This window comes from Hirundo rustica, chromosome 1 (assembly GCF_015227805.2).
Source record: "Hirundo rustica isolate bHirRus1 chromosome 1, bHirRus1.pri.v3, whole genome shotgun sequence".
Lineage (NCBI taxonomy): Eukaryota > Metazoa > Chordata > Aves > Passeriformes > Hirundinidae > Hirundo > Hirundo rustica.
The window spans coordinates 76,172,519-76,188,245 of NC_053450.1; the positions used below are offsets into that span (position 1 = coordinate 76,172,519).

Below are 15,727 nucleotides of genomic sequence, written 5' to 3' on the forward strand. Positions count from 1 at the left end.
CTGGCACTGATTCCTGACCCTGAGTAACTTCGGGATGCACGTACAGCTTTGGCTGTAGTCCTGCCCAAAGTACCTCAGCTATTCTTAATGGCTGTGCTGGGATAGCTTCTTGGAGCCGTGCCACAATACAGAAAAAAATGGATGATTCATGGGGCCAAAAGACCAAGTCATTTAAAATAAAACTTCAAAGGCATCTGGCTGATTTCTATATTTAGCTGCCTAGTAACAAGAATTTGAACAGCTGGTCTATTAATTAAGAAGAAGGCACCCTCCTGCAGGCACTCAAACCTTTAAATCAGTTCTGGTCAGCTCTCTGAAAAGCATCTGCCCTCAGGAGAGGACTCTCCGCTTCAGATTACAGCTCAAGACAAGTGCCCAGACCTGGGGCAAAGCAAGATGTTGCATTAGATCCTGCTGATTAATTCCTGATATCTCCCTTCTAGAGAAATGTGTGGGCACAGCGGAGCCACCTAATCCTCTCTGTGCTCTGTAAATGGCTATGGGACTGTGCCATGACTGTACTGCTCCTCCCCTCTTCTATAAAAATACATTTTTCTCTCAGGAACTGTGTCGCAGGAAGAACCACGATGGCTTTAGGTGGCAAAAAGTCAAGGACAAATCTAAGCACAATGTGTTCTCTCATGCAGCTATGTCGGGCACGGCTGAGTTCAGCAGACAAGGAAGGAAACCGAGAGAGACTGTACAATGAGAGGGCTTCTACTGACACCTGTTGGCAAAACTCTCAAATATCCGAGGGTGATGAACACGGCTCCGCACCTCACAGGTCACTCTTCCCTTCTCTGTGGGACAATGAACCTTCCACCGGCAGGAAAGCAAGACAACTGCCACATCCTGTACTGAAGATGAAGAAAGACAATGCCAGTCATTTACTTGAATGTGGGATCAGTGTAACAGATTATTACAGTAAAAGTAACAGTCTGGGTTTATTGTTGGCCTATGGCCAGTTTAAGGTAATATCTGTTGGTAATACTTAGCGCTTAGTGGGAAAAAACCCTTGAAACAATTCTTCAATTTTGAAATGCCATATTTTGAAAGCCTGCACAGTATAGTTAAAATACGGCAACTTGAGTGGCAGGATCTTCTGAAACACCATGATTGCAAGGAATTAAGTAAACTAGGTATGACTGCTCCTATGAAAGATGTCAGAAAATATCTGGATTTTGGAACACTTCAGTGAATACTTTATCAAGATGCACTTTTTCAGTGCATATATCATGAGCAAATACAGCTGCCCCACCTGTTAAGGCATTAGGGTTAGCGCAGCAGAACAGTGAAAGACTAAATGCAGATCTTGCCTAGGAAAGCCAGGCTGCTTTCATGTCTGTAAAGTGCAGAAATTTAAGGGTGGAAAGCTACCCAAGCCAGAAAAAAGAGAAGCCAACATACATGAAGATGACTGTATAAACCTTGCAAACCAGTAACAGGCATTGGCAGTGGTCAGAAATGTGAAATTGTTTTTGCATGGAGGGATTTGTTTGAGGTGGAGCAGTGCAAGGCAACTTGGCCCTGAGGTTTACAAGCATGCCCTCTTTTCTAGCTTAAAGGAAACACAAAACCTAGAGGAAGCTGAGGCATGGACAGCACACTCTGGCTTCAGCTGGTGTTGAGGGCTGCATCTCTACGTGCTGCAAAGCCCGATGTGAGTGTGTGTGACTGAGATACACAAATTAATCACACGGAGTCAAGAAGATTTTCGCAGGGCAGAAGGTTCCTCCGAGAGAGCCAAGGCCGAAAGCCCAAGGCGGAGAGCCCTCTGCCTGTTTATTTCTTACTTTTTATACATTTGTGGGTCTGGCAGTGGATTGGCTTTTGGAGTTATCACCCCTTAGCTGAATGGCCAGACCAGCCGTCAGTTACAATTGTTTTCAGGTTAGAAATATGCAAACAAAGGAGAGAGAATGAAAAACAAAGGATTTGTTTATGTTACATCTGTGAGAAAAAGGTAGAAAATGCTCCTAATATTGTACAGTAGCTAAAAGGTCTGACTCCATTTTTATGAACAATCAAAAGGCTTTAAAAACTCAGAAAAACCAGGGTGACAAGTGTGCTGCAGAGGCTGAAAGCTCTGGAGCACTGCAACCCATGAGATACAGGAAGAATGTTCAGGAAGACTCCTTCCACCCCAGCTTGTTGGAAAATTGTCACCAGAGCTGAGAACAGGTTATCCTGCTGCACTGCTCTTACACATCCAAAGTCCTTGGTTTACCCATTTGTTGCAGAAACACAACTTCTTTTGGTCTTGTGACTATTGACTGAGCCATTCAGCTTTGTAAACTTCTCGCTGGGTCTTCCTGGCATGCTTTTAGTATTAAAGTTCTCAATGAGTTGGCAGAATAAACAAGGAAGTGTTCCAAGAAGAAGAGGATCTTGCTACAAATTTTATTTTTGTAAAATATCAGGTTACTCTTTGTGGCCTCTAGAGCTCACACAAAATATAAAGACTTTCCTTTTTCCCTTCTGTGATCAATAGCATTTGCTGCTGCTAAGTCTGTTATTCAGGTTATTGATTGCCAGTCATTCCTACCCAGACCTGTTTCCCGAAGATCCTTCAGGCAAGGAATATTAAGATATGAGGTTATCTGATGTGAACACGCAGTTCTTCTGAGTCCTGGTACACATTCCCTTTTGCCTATTAACATGAAGCAGGAGGAGCAAGCCTCTTACTTCCACATGGAAGGGTATGGAATTTATCACTGTAAATTGCTGGCAAATATGTAAAAAAAGTAAAAAACAAATAAGATTCCAAGACAACAAGTGTAAGGAATGACAGAAAATATGTCTCAATGTCAGATGACCCTTTTCCTTGCATCAGAGAACCGTATGAAGGCATATGTGCTTGGCAATGTACAGATCGCTTTGCTTTTGGGAAGAGCCATGTAACTTTACACTGGGAAGCACTTTCAGAGTGATTCTGATTCCCTTCCTGGCCCAGCTAGGATTTATCACTCTGCCTTTTAGTCTGGTACACTAGATGTGCAGGAATCCTTAACACAAAACCAGTTACAGGTGTCCTGTCACCACTTCTAGGGCTCCTGAAGTGCCTGGCTGCTGCATCTCACAGTTTGGGATGCAGTGGGAGACAATAGGAATTTCCTTTGGGTCAGAAGTGCCTTTAGATGGTAATTTTAAATAATTTTAAATATCCAGGCTGTGCCAGCTGCTGAGGATTTGATGGCAGTCTAGCGACTGCTATTCTGCAACTGCAGCATGGTAGACTGTTGGATTAAAGCAATTAACATTAAGACTCAAGGAGTTTAAGATGTATTTTTACGATTCATTTTAGTTTTAGATGTGTCCTAAAGCTTATTTATAACCTTCCATCCATTGTAGGTCATGATAGTATCAACCCACTTGAGATCCTGCAGTGCAGTGTCCCAACAGCAGCACTGAGCTGATAGTGTGGAGGAAGAGCCCAAAAGCCCTGAGCAGCTGAAGCCATTAGCACAGGATGCCTCAGCTTTAGTAGATCAAAAGTAACTCATAAGAGCTGCAGTGGAGAATCTCCCCGAGATGCCCTCCAAGCACCAGCTGTTAGCTGAGCAACAGTCCAACACCTTCACATGTCAGGTGTCACCTCTGCCTTGAAGAAACAAATCAGGGATCAATAGTGGACCCTTAAAGGGGCTGCTTACTTTAAATACTTGACTTGCAGATTCAGCATAATTAGCTGTTAATTTGTTTTACATTTCTGAGTCTCCTGTGTCTCTGCCACACTACATCGATAGGCTTCTCTCATTCCTAATCCCTTCCTTCCAGATGACAAGTACATGCTTTTCCCTCTAGAAGCATTAGGCTTGCTTTTAGGTAACTAAAGTGTACAAAATAGAAGAACTACTTCCAAAAGATGTCAGATGTACAGATGCGCTCCACCGGCTTCCCCAGTTCTTTTATTCTGCTGCTTCATTCTGCAGTGCCTGATGCAGCATTGGGATCACTTCAATACCCAGTTGTTAATGGATGGACAGGCAGGCAGAACCCCAGCCTCATCCAAAATGAGGTACCTTTGCTATGCTTCTTACCAGCCTTTCCTACAATGCACCGCTTGAGAAGGGATGATCTCCTGCTCTGGGAAAAGCATGCCCACTGAATTACAATCATACCAGGAAATTCTGGCTCCAGAGTACCCAAAGACAGTCCCAAGTCTACTCATTGTAAGAGCCAGAAAATGCAAGGTTAGAGCAGGGGAGCACAAGTGCAAGGCTAGATCACAACTGGAAACAGCTCCCTGATAGGAACAAATGTAATATGGAATTCTCTTAGGAAACAAAAACTGCCCTCAGCTATCCCTGGTACAGGGAGGTGAAAGATTGAGAAGTGTGTTTAATAAAAATACTCTCAAATACTTTGACGTACCTGGAATTACCTAAAAGCTGTGCAGACTGTAACACTGTCGTTGAACCCTGCTGACAATCCCCATATACTTGCTCCAGCCACCCTGTGCCAGCAATGCACATGCAATGGTCTCCCAGGACCTACATAAAGATATTAATAGAAACTCATCTCACAGAAGCCTGGTGCTAATCTTGTCTCATGGTAGTGGTGAGCTTTGCAGTCTCCCCCTACCTCTGCCCTGCATGAATGCACTCTTACTAGGCTGTATTTATTTTCATAGTAAACACAATTCTGGGAAAAGCTTTCCTATGCCCTCTGCTGGTTTTCCCAGGCAGCCATTTTCACCTGAGTATTACAACTCTTCTGTAAAATGCCGGTAGGTTCCCATACCTCTCTTCGATTTTCTTCCGACTAAACTGCAGCAAGATGTGTAGGACAGAATCCTAAGTGCAAATTATACTAATTACTTTGTTCTGCTTCCTTGTGACCTGCAAAATGACTAACAATTTTCATATTTACTTACCTGCATTTTTTCTGAACTAGACTGTTCAGGAAATTCAGGCAATCCCCATCTCTTCATAAACAGCAGGCTTCTTTGAGCAAGTCTGCACAGAGAACAGAAATTGCCTTTGGTTCCCTTTCATGTTGAGGAGGGTGGCAAACTCCATGAACCTTTGGCCTGAACCTTATGGCCGCAAAGTAATTTGTCAGTGGATCAATTATCTCCTTATATTTCTGCCTTCACTGCCAAGACTCCTTAAACACTAAGATCTAAGCAACTGCACTAGGTTATTCCCAAGACTCTTCCAGAATAATTCTTTAGTCTTTAATGTAAGTTTTGTATATTCCATGAGTGTTTTCCAAAAGCTCAAGACCGCATACTACTCTGATTCTCACTGGTGACTTATTCTAGTATTCAAAGCCAGTCCTGCAAGTTTCAATATTCAGGTTAATAAGTCTTAACCCTTCTATTTCTGTGTTTTTGTGTAATTTTATTTTGTCCTATGTGTAAAGATGATCTAACTTATCCATAAACAGAAGATCCTTTGATAGTAATTCTCCAAAGAAAAAGACATGAGCAGTTCCCAATGGCCAGACGGTGAGACTTGTCAAATACAAGCAGGGTGTACCCTCAGTGCAAGAAATCCATACCACAGCCACAGGCTGGGCTGGATCATGACTGTAATAAGGGTTCTGAAGATTCACACTGCTTGAGTCACATAGTGAGACCAGGTGTCTTACCTCTAACCTTGAGTGAATAACCCAGAGTGAACCCTCTACAAAAAATCCAAATGTGCACCAGATCCAGCTAGGGATATACAACGGCAGTAATTCTACCTTGCCAGGAAAAAGGAGGTATTCAATCAATCCAACCTTAGTTTAAAGTTTTGGATGTGAACACAGCCTTTCTTGAAAATTCCCTCTGCTTCAGTTATCCCTTCACTCAAATCTGCACCTTTTTAAAATGTATTAGCCAGTTTACTTACTAAATGTTGTGCGAAACCTGTAGCCTCCATTACTGCTCAAGCTCTTTGCTCTCTGTAAATGCAGGAACAGCAAAAAAACTTCCAAGGCAGTAGAATTTTCACTAAAGAAACAAAAATCCACTAATGAGCAAAACACCACAGACAAATCCACAAAACCAAAACGCTTACACATCATCCACCTCCACTATGAAATTATCCCTTTCCTAAGAGTCCCATAAATACATTGCTTTCTCAGAAGAGCTGACATGATGATGCTGCTGCTTCTTCTGACTTACCTTTTAGGGACACTAGAGAACTTTTAGTCAAAATACAGCGTTAACAGACAAAGTCTATCCCTACTATTCTCAGTGATAGCAGCCACACACCACTCACAAGAAAACCTGTATCAAAATCACACCAATGAAAGCCACTCCTCGGGAATCCAGAGCAATCCTAAATGCAGAAGTGAAACCTGGCTGTAGCCAGCTGCCTCCCCAATGAACCGACAGGCAAGGAAACAGCCATGCTCCTGTGGCACACGCTCAGTGTCCAGCACACTACAACTCGGGGCGTCAGGAGCCAGCCCACGTCTCCGAAGGTTCCTGCCTCCTTACAGGAAGGTCAGAACTGGTAAAGTCATGGAAACCTTTGACATCCACACCAGCATGACCAACACAGCACTGCTGCCTCAGCTCCTTAACACACAGGTTTTCTCTGCACCAGCCTGCAACAGTTCATCTGCTCAAGTGGGAGAGCCTGCCTGTTCCAGCCAACACGTCTCAGGTCACTGCACGATGATAACCAACCACCAGTACTGAGTGGGAACAACAAACACTGTCATCCACAGTACCTACAGAGTTTTAAGCAAGAAATGAAAAATTTCAATTGATATTCATCTAAATGTTAGGATAATTTTGAGCAGTTTTCAGGAAATGAAAATTCATTACATTCAATGTAAAACAACAACACTGCAGATTATTAACCCAGCCCTGAGCTGGCAAGTACAGTCAGCTTAATCCTGGGGAAAGTATTAATCCTGGAGTTATGTTTTCCATCAGCACATTTCTTCAAACAATTATTACTTAACGTTCCATGAAACTCTGCTCTCAAATTTTCACCTCAATAGTTCCAGCTAGAACTCCAAAATAGAACCCAGGTAATATGTCTGGCACCACAACTGGAAATATTCAATACACTCCATTGAAGCATTTAGATCTAGGATCTCCTCTTGAGTTCAACCAGTTAGAATTGGAAACCGAAGATATTCAGACAAGTGACAATGTCAGCTGTCCCCCAGAAATGGGCTGCACAAAGATGAGCAGCAAGACTATGCATGTACCTTCAGTCACAGACTACTCTGCCATGTGTTCCACTGAAGATATTTTATTTTTAAATTAGGCTTATCATTATTTCAGAAGAGACAAGTTTCCTGCCATTCTTTTTACAGAGGAAGGCACACCAGCAAACACATCAGCATTTGACAGGTACCAAGTCCATTTTAATAAGAGAATCCACAACCCTAAAACCATTAAATCGCCCTTCCCATAACCAGTTGTAGGCAGTTCTCTTTGGAACTCAGAATCTGACTTGCATCCGGAAATGCATCTGCTTTGTAGCATTGTTACTCATTCCTGTCTTGAGCATCCACTTTGACTTCATCCTCTGCAGGTACTGCATGTCACGCTGCTGAGCAGAGATGGCCCCTGCAGGGAGACAGAAGGAAGAGAGATGGATCAGTGTCTGTCACCTTACTTACAACTTGTATGCAAACTAGCTGACCTGCCCACGTCCTTCAGCAGTTACCTATAGGTTTTCCTTCCCATAATGGCACTCTTCTTTCCATTTTTCTCTGGGGAAAGCCCAGTTCCCTCTACAAATACCCATGACTGTGATTAAGAGAAAAGGTTGTTTTGCATTCCAAGCAAGATTCTTATATTTCAAAAGTGGATACACAACACTGTTCTCCAACTGGAAAAGTGTTCATAAGTTAAAGCATGACTTACGTTATATTATTGAATAGCAAGAGTAGTTGCTTGGGCAGGCAGAAACCAAGAAATCTCAGGAAGTCACCAAGTATCACAAACAACGGAATGAAAAGCTTGCACGTAAGCCACACTGGATTTCAGAAACAAACTTCCTATATCTGCTTGGATGTCAGGAATTAAAATGAACTGAGTGCAAGAGAAACTACTGCACAAACCCCACGTGTAACGCAAAGTCAACTTCTGGAATTGCAGAGTGCTGAGATCCCAGAGCCTCCTCCTCTGCAAAGCCTCCCAGTGTCACTCACCTGCCTGCCCCGTCCAGCCCAAGGCCCGGTACTGCTGCAGCACCCGACCCACGGCTTTCTTGTTCTTCGCAACAGCCACGGCTCTTGTCACACCAAAACGCTGCTTGTAGTACCGCATCAAGGAACGGTGACCCACTCTGGCACCTGCTCAGAGGAGGGGACATCTCATTATCCATCGTGAAACAGCTCTGAAATGGAGTACTCAAGCACACTGTGAAAACTATGGAAAACCCCTCTGCTGAGAAATGTGTTTAAAGGGTGCAGAACCTTAAAAATTTTAGGATTATTAGGAACTCAATGTAATCACTGTAAGAGCTGCTTGAAGGAAAAACACAAAATGTGCTGCTGTTCAAGAGGGTCTTAGCTCAGATAACAAACAGGCAGTTATAAGAAAAGAAATTTTTTAATTAGTGGAATGAGCAGAGAGGCAATGCTGTTTCAAGCTGACATTCAGAAAAACTTGTGTAACTGCAGAGCTTTTTCAAAATTAAAGGGCTGAGGTCCCCTCATACAAAACCACCAAACAAGCAAGCAAAAAAAAAATCAAGTGAGAGTGCCAAATGCTGAACTAGAGAAAGGTTATTTAACAATTTAATTTACTGAACTAGTTTATTGAATTAGGAAGGAGCTGGCTCTCTACAAAACACACCCTACACTAGATAACCTAAGTTATAGCTACCCCAAGCTGCATTCAAACAAATATGGAAACTCTTGTTGGAGTATACCATGAGAATCACATGATAATGTAGAAGTAAAATGTGCAAAGCAACTCATTGTCCCAGTCCATATACCCACCAGTGCTAAAGAAGCTGAACTACTTGGCAGTGAAAATAATGGAAGGTGAGGACATAACCCCATTCCCAGAGGAGAAAACAACAATGGCCAGTGCTGCAGGTACTGGAGGCAGATATGGGAAATGCAGGGAAAGTAAGCTGTAACACAAACCCTGTGCCCACCTGATGGAAGGATCAGCTCCATGGTGTCATCATCATAATCCAACTCTTTCTCTGCCAGGTGCTTTCCAGGACCCTCCATATCTTTCCCATCCTCGTGATCAGGGTAACTGCTCCTGTGGAAGAGCAGCAACACGTGCTTTAAACATGGTGAGCAGCCACAGCTATCCAGACCCACTCTACAAACTGGGCAAGGCACAAACATTGTCATGTTTCACCTGCCTTCATCTGAGAGTTCCTAACAGGAGAACTCTGCCCTGAACAGAGCCTGGAGACAAAGAACCCCTTTCCTCCACCCTGTTCTGCAACTCAGCAGTTCTGCTGCTGCACACTTAACAGTGACTTATGGTGAAAAGCCACCACAGTGCAGGTCACCAGCTCTGCACAGCTACCAAACAAGTGCTCCCAGAAGCTCCACCTGTCACCATAATACGAGGTGCTTCTGACCAAAATGAACACAGCTTAGGAAAAGTTGCAGGAAGTTCAACAGGAGGCCTGTAAATCACAGCAGTCCTGTTCAATTTCAGCTACACAATAAAACATATGTAAGAAACCCAAAGTAGGTGTTAAGTCCACAGTCTGTTTAAAAGGTAATGGGAAAGACAGTTCTGACCTCTTATGGCCTTTGCTGGTGCACTGAAATTTCAATTCAGTAACAGCAAACACACAAAACAGAATTCAAAATGTACTTTGATGTAGGACTGGTAATAACGATCACAGAAGAAGACAACCAATCTTCTTGTTACCATTACCTAAAAAAGTGGGGAACCAGCGATGCAAAATAAGCACTGGAACCCAAAACACCACTAAATTTTAAGAATTAATAATAGTTTCTAATGTAATATTTAATAATGTAAATTGTCTGTCCCCACCTGTGTCCCACTCAATGAGAAACAACCTCACCTAAAATCATAGAAATCTGCAAATTCCAGGGCAGCATCTCCATCTGTGAAGAGTTTGCAGTGGCTTTTATCATTCATATGAGCCTGGACTGCTTCCGTAGAGTAGAAGGATTTCCCCTTTTCATTGCACCAGATGCAGATTTTCCCAACACCAACTTTCTCTCCTGCAGAAAACATTGGCACTTCTATTGGTCTGAACAAGATATCCCTAGTCAGTAATTAACATTCCTGTGACAAAGCCTTCCCAGCTTGCAGGCAGAGAGACTTAAGAGGAGTCTCAAGCCCTTAATTTCCAGGACAGCCCCGCTGTTCCTATACCTTGACCATATTGCCCCATCAGGGACAAGTCTGGCCATTTAAAGATTTCTTGTGACAAGGTATGGGTCATTCAGTATTCTCAATAACAAATTTCACACTTCCAAAATGTTTTTCTATCCAATACTTCAAATTCTTTTATTCTCATCATTATTTTTAGACTTGAAGGATGACACATTTTTTCCCTAGCTTTTAGCTCTCCCACAAGCATTGTAAACCAAAGAGACAAATACTTGTGACTAACTGGTAGGACAACACAGTTCATATGCACGCTTTAGCAACAGAATTTTGTCCCAAATTTCACGTTATCTGAACAACTTTCTCAGCATCAAAAAACTATGTGAGACCTACAGGGTACATGACCATGTTTGCTCATCCAAATTTTCTCTTACTCTCCCTGGAAAGCCTGTTGTCCTGCTCATGATCAACATACCAACAGCACTCAGGCAAAAAACAAGCAATCCAAACTAAAACATTTGGCATCATATCTAAATGAAAATAAGCACTATCAGAATATAATTATCCTGACAAAAAATGAAGAGAATATTCTGTCATACCAAGATACTTGATTAGTCCTCTGAGATCCACAAGGTACTCTATGTCTGGAATAAAGAAGCTGTGGATTTTTGTCATATGTGCCACATTTTTTGTGAGAGATCTTGAGTGATGGGAACAGAACAAGCAGTCTGTGACTGGTATGGCCCCAACAGCAGGAATGCTTTCAGCCTCTGCCTGTTGTTCCTCTTCTTCTTCTCCCAAGCTTTCCATCTCTTCATCGGAGCCCATGTCTTCATCAGAATCCATATCTTCCCAGTCTTTAAAAGGAAGTTTTAAAAAAAGATATTTATTCTACACTTTTCCCAAGCAAAGCAAGTCCCAAATAAGCTAGAAAAAGCCATCATAGAACATATTGCATTTTCTGTTCTTACAGCTAAATGCCACACAGTCACTTCCAGGTGCAAGAATTTACCATTGCCAGTAAAAGACGTTTCTTTTTAAGACGCACAGCAAAGCACAAGAATGCTCATAAAAAATGTTGGCTGATCTGATACTTTCCCCCTCCATTTCCTCAACTACTCACACTTAACTGCTGTTTCCAGGCCTTTAATTTAATTCAATTCACCAAAGGGCAAGAACTCAAGCATGGCTCATTGAAAAGAAGACAACTCTGGTAACATCAGGAAAATACTCATTTCCAGCAGTGAGGAAAAACACGCTCCTGTTCACACACTCAAAAGAACAATTAACATTCAGAAACCTACCGAGATTTTCGCAATATAATTTATGACTAACACATAATACTAGACAAGTGCAAGCTGGTGTGATGATGTATTTCCACAGGTAAATGCTTCTTCTCATGTAGAACAGATTCACTGAACCACAAGTGAAATTTCAAGAGTACAAAACTGCTGTAACAAATGCAGTAATGTGACACAGGGGTTTCAGGAGCTGGAATGAAGTTCCACCTGATCCATACCTGTTCCCTGGCTACAGCTCACCCCATTCAACTGTTCCAATAGATGCCTTTGGAGCTGCACTGTCAACTACAGCACTGGAAGCATCCAGGTTAAAAATAACCCTTTTCTGGAAATTCTGAAGCTCTATCTTTTCAGCTGTCTGTTTTCCATGCTGCCCTCCAACACAGAGCTGTATTCACAGGAAAAGGCCACTGGGGTGGCAACTCTTAAACCCATTTTAACACAGACATCAACATGCTGAGAAATGATGCCACACAGTCAGGTTAAAGAGCAAACTTTCTCCTCCGGTCTTGAGGGGCACAGGGAAACAAAACCAACCACCTCCCTTCAACAGTTCAGGAAATGAGTTGGGAAAACAGCAAATGATCGTAACTGTATTTTTGTTCATTTTTTTTTCAGAAGTAGTTTTAGGGTAACCTGTTATATTAGCCTTCTTTAAGGAAAACTTCCTTTGGCATTTTATGTGGGTAATAGTGCTCATACTAGTGACTATTTATATTCAATCCTTACATGCATTAGTGTCTGTCTCTAAGTAGAACAGCTGGCAGTTCAGACACTAACACAGAGTCCTTGACTACAAACATGGGCCAAACTTAACTCCTTTGTTAAACTGAAAACTTAATCAACAGCAAGACCTTTTGTGATGGAAAATGCTGCACTGCTACGGAAGTAGGAGGAAGCTTTTGCTCAAACCGTATCTTACCCTAAGCTATCTTCTGTCAGTGTGTTTACTGCCTTACCTTCTTCATTATCCTCTTCTTCCTCTGCTTGTTGCTTGGCCAGCTTCCTTGCTTGCTGTTCAAACCACTGCAGCCGTGGAGGTATTTCTGGTCGTTCTCTGCTCTGGGACAAGCTGGCGCTTTCCCTGGAAACTGGAGAGCCACTCTCATTACTAGGAGGTAGAGGCGTCTTCTTTGGCGACGAAGATGGCTGGGCTCTGATGGCTTGCTGAATAGCTGTGTTCATTTCATCTTTATTTACACTTTCTGGGGCCAGCCCCTTTTCCAGATTCTTCTCATTTAATATTTTCACCTTCTTGCTGACAGCTTGGACAGCTTTCTTCTCCAGCTCCAGGTGCTTCTTGGACTTCAGGTGATTCTCATAGGCATTGAAGGTGGAGAACCTCTTGCTGCACACTGTGCAGTAAGTGGCAGTGATTTTGTTCTGCTCCTCCACTACTGCTCTCTGCGCCAGGACCCTCTCTTGGAAATTCTCAGCAGTGACAGGAGGCATGTCGGCCACTTTACGCTTCAGGTTGTACCTGTGCCAGTCGGTTTTGTAATGGGCACGCTGGATGTCACCGTCCTTGAAAGCCACACGGCACGTGATGCAAGTGTAGGTGGCCATTACTAAAGTGGGAAAAAAGAAAATCATGCTGAAAAAATTAAGTAACAGGCACAAAAAAACCCCAACACAACATCCTGACAACCTTCTTTAAAGGCAGTGTTAGACACATAGTTCTTGCACAAAATTAAATTTATTAAACACCGCATCAGCAATGAGTGCGGAGCAAGAGAGGAAACTTATAAAGAAAAGACTTTGAGTTTACTTGAACCACAGCAGCAGCTGAGCACCCCAGCTCTGGATGCAGAACCCGCTGTGCCTGTTGGGATTGGGATGCAGGAGAGGGTCCCTGGTCACAGCAACAGTAACTCAAAAGCTCTACACCTTTCACTGAAGATCAGTGACTGAAGGTTCTTACTAACAAGCTTGTGTTCTGCCAACTCTAGCACTTTGAGGAGACCAGTGATTCCTCAGAAATAAGGGTAAAAAGGGAAAACCTGATTACAGGTCTATTTTCTGTTTTCCACAAACTTATAAAATGGCAAAAAAAAGTTACTGCATTTAAAAATAAAGCCATCTTAGCTACTTAGGAGCAGTGCATGCAGTGCTGACAACACGCTGTAGAGCTGTTCATCTGGAGATGCAGTCAGTCATGCCTAGATCTAGCACTTGAAGCCACTGCTAACCCTGGTCTCCCCTCCACTTCCCAACATCCAGCTGAGCCATGTTACTGGGCTGGGACAGGGCAACTGCAGAGCAGTGACCTGCCACTGATGCTGTCCCTTCCAAACCCATTCACTGCCTTTCTTCTCAGTGCTTAATGAAACTTAGCTTTTTTTTTTTTTTTTTTTTTTTTTTTTTTTTTTTTTTTTTTTTTTAAACAAAGTTGATGGATTCTCTTGAATGCTCCAAAAGCAAAGACCAAAGAAATCATGATCTGGAGATCACAGAAAGTGATCTTTTAATTGATTTAGAAAAACTATGGCTTAATCTGGAGAAAAAAAGAAATAATACAACAGGATGAAGGGGGTCTGAAAGCAGGGAGAGGAAGAACAGTCCCTCCATGAAACTACTAACTGGGAGAAGCAGTGGCAGAAGTCATAAACATGTAGAGTCAAAGCACACATTATGAAACGTTGATTCCCTGGAACCACTGGGCTCCTTACTTATTACTGCTTGTGCTGTCTGCAGTATGCAGAAAATGAAGGCCATATTATTTTATCCAGAGTACTATAAGCATCTTCTCAGCATAACAAATGCTTTTTGCATTTCAGAGAAAAACGAGTTCTCCATCCACTTGAGAGATCCCAAGTATTCCCTGAGGCGTTCCCTGTCACCTGGAGCGCTCCCTGCCCCTCTCCCCACCCAAGCCCCAACCTTTGACATAAACCATGCACCCAGAGCCACGCTGGCTCTTAGGGACAGACTCCTTGCGGGATCCTGAGGCAGAACTCTGTTCTGGGCCGTGACGGACAGACAGAAGCTCCATTGCCACGGGGACACCTAAAAACATCCAACCTCCTCCCTCTCCACCGCACCCACAAGAAAGCAGCTCAGAAGATAAGGTCTGTAACAGAGAAACTAAAGCCATAAACCTTCACCTCTGACTGCTACGTGGAGACGTGTTTACCCAAACCCAGACTGCATAAACCAAGGAAATCTTTCCGTGTAGTTACACAACACCTTCTCACGACCCGCCTGCATTTTCCCCCTCCCGTTTTAAGGCACAGGACCAAAGCCCCGAGTCCTACCTTGTGTGGAGCTCAGGACAACGAGACCCCAGGCACTCACAAGCCCGCAGCACAGCCAAGTCCTTCCAGAGAAATCCCGATCGCCCCCGAGGCTCTTTATTACGGCCGATTTTTAGCTGCCTTCGGCTGGATTTAAACCGAGCCCGTGTCCCTAATGGTGGCACAAGGCGGGAGTTTACTACACGAGCAACAAAAAATCGGGCAAAACCTAAAGATAAATAAATACAAATTAAAATTTAAAAAAAACAACAAAAAAACCCCCAAACAAACAAAAAACCCACACAAAACCCCCAAGAGATAAGACGGGGCGCAGGCGGCAGCCGGGAGCCACCAGGCCAGGCGTGGACCAGGCCAGGCTCACAGGGAGCCTGCATCCCAAGGGAGCACAGCTGGATGGGCCGGGCCACGCTGCCTGACCTCGCCACCCTCGCCGTGCCGTGCCGTGTCATCCCATCCCGCCCCATGCCGCCCCTCAGACACGCTCACCTGCGGCCGGCGGCGCTGGCGGTGCCCGGCGCGGGGCGGGGCGCGCGGGCAGGAAGCGGCCGCGCGGCGTCCGGCGGGAGCGGCCCGCGCCCGCCCCCTGGCGGCCCGGAGGGCGCGGGGCAGGGGCGGTGCCCGGAACGGGCGGGGCGGGAGCAGCGCCTGAGGGGCTGGAGCGGGGGCGGCCATGGGCCTTCGGCCCGTTGGGGTTTGGTGGATCGTATTGTTGTTTCCTTTTGTTTGGTCGGTTGTTTTCACAGAATCCTTAGGTTGGAAAAGATGTCTTAGATCATCGAGTCTTTCCTGAAACACCTCCAGGGACGGTGACTCCACCACCTCCCTGGGCAGCCCGTTGCAGTATTTAATCACCCTTTCTGTGAAGAAATTCTTCCTAATGCCCAACCTAAACCTCCCCTGTTGCAGCTTATGACTGTTTTCTTGTCCTATCACCG

At 44.0% G+C, this 15,727-nt stretch overlaps 1 protein-coding gene across 4 annotated transcripts; it reads right to left on the bottom strand.

Moving 5' to 3' along the window:
• Nucleotides 1-7,186: 7,186 nt before the first annotated feature.
• ZNF622 (zinc finger protein 622) lies at nt 7,187-15,324 on the bottom strand. 4 transcript variants are annotated; one of them, XM_040086339.2, is made up of 8 exons: nt 15,279-15,324; nt 14,793-15,000; nt 12,498-13,106; nt 10,837-11,094; nt 9,966-10,128; nt 9,066-9,178; nt 8,110-8,253; nt 7,187-7,522 (listed from the first exon to the last, which is right to left on the bottom strand). In XM_040086339.2, exons 3-8 carry the CDS (start codon nt 13,102-13,104, stop codon nt 7,395-7,397), a joined length of 1,413 nt encoding a protein of 470 aa, XP_039942273.1. In that variant the 5' UTR covers nt 13,105-13,106; nt 14,793-15,000; nt 15,279-15,324; the 3' UTR covers nt 7,187-7,394. The 4 variants fall into 4 exon arrangements, with proteins under 4 accessions (XP_039942273.1, XP_039942288.1, XP_039942303.1 ...); XM_040086354.2 differs by having other exon boundaries at nt 14,793-14,943; nt 15,279-15,323; XM_040086369.2 differs by lacking the exon at nt 15,279-15,324 and adding an exon at nt 15,210-15,228 and having other exon boundaries at nt 14,793-14,943.
• Nucleotides 15,325-15,727: the final 403 nt, after the last annotated feature.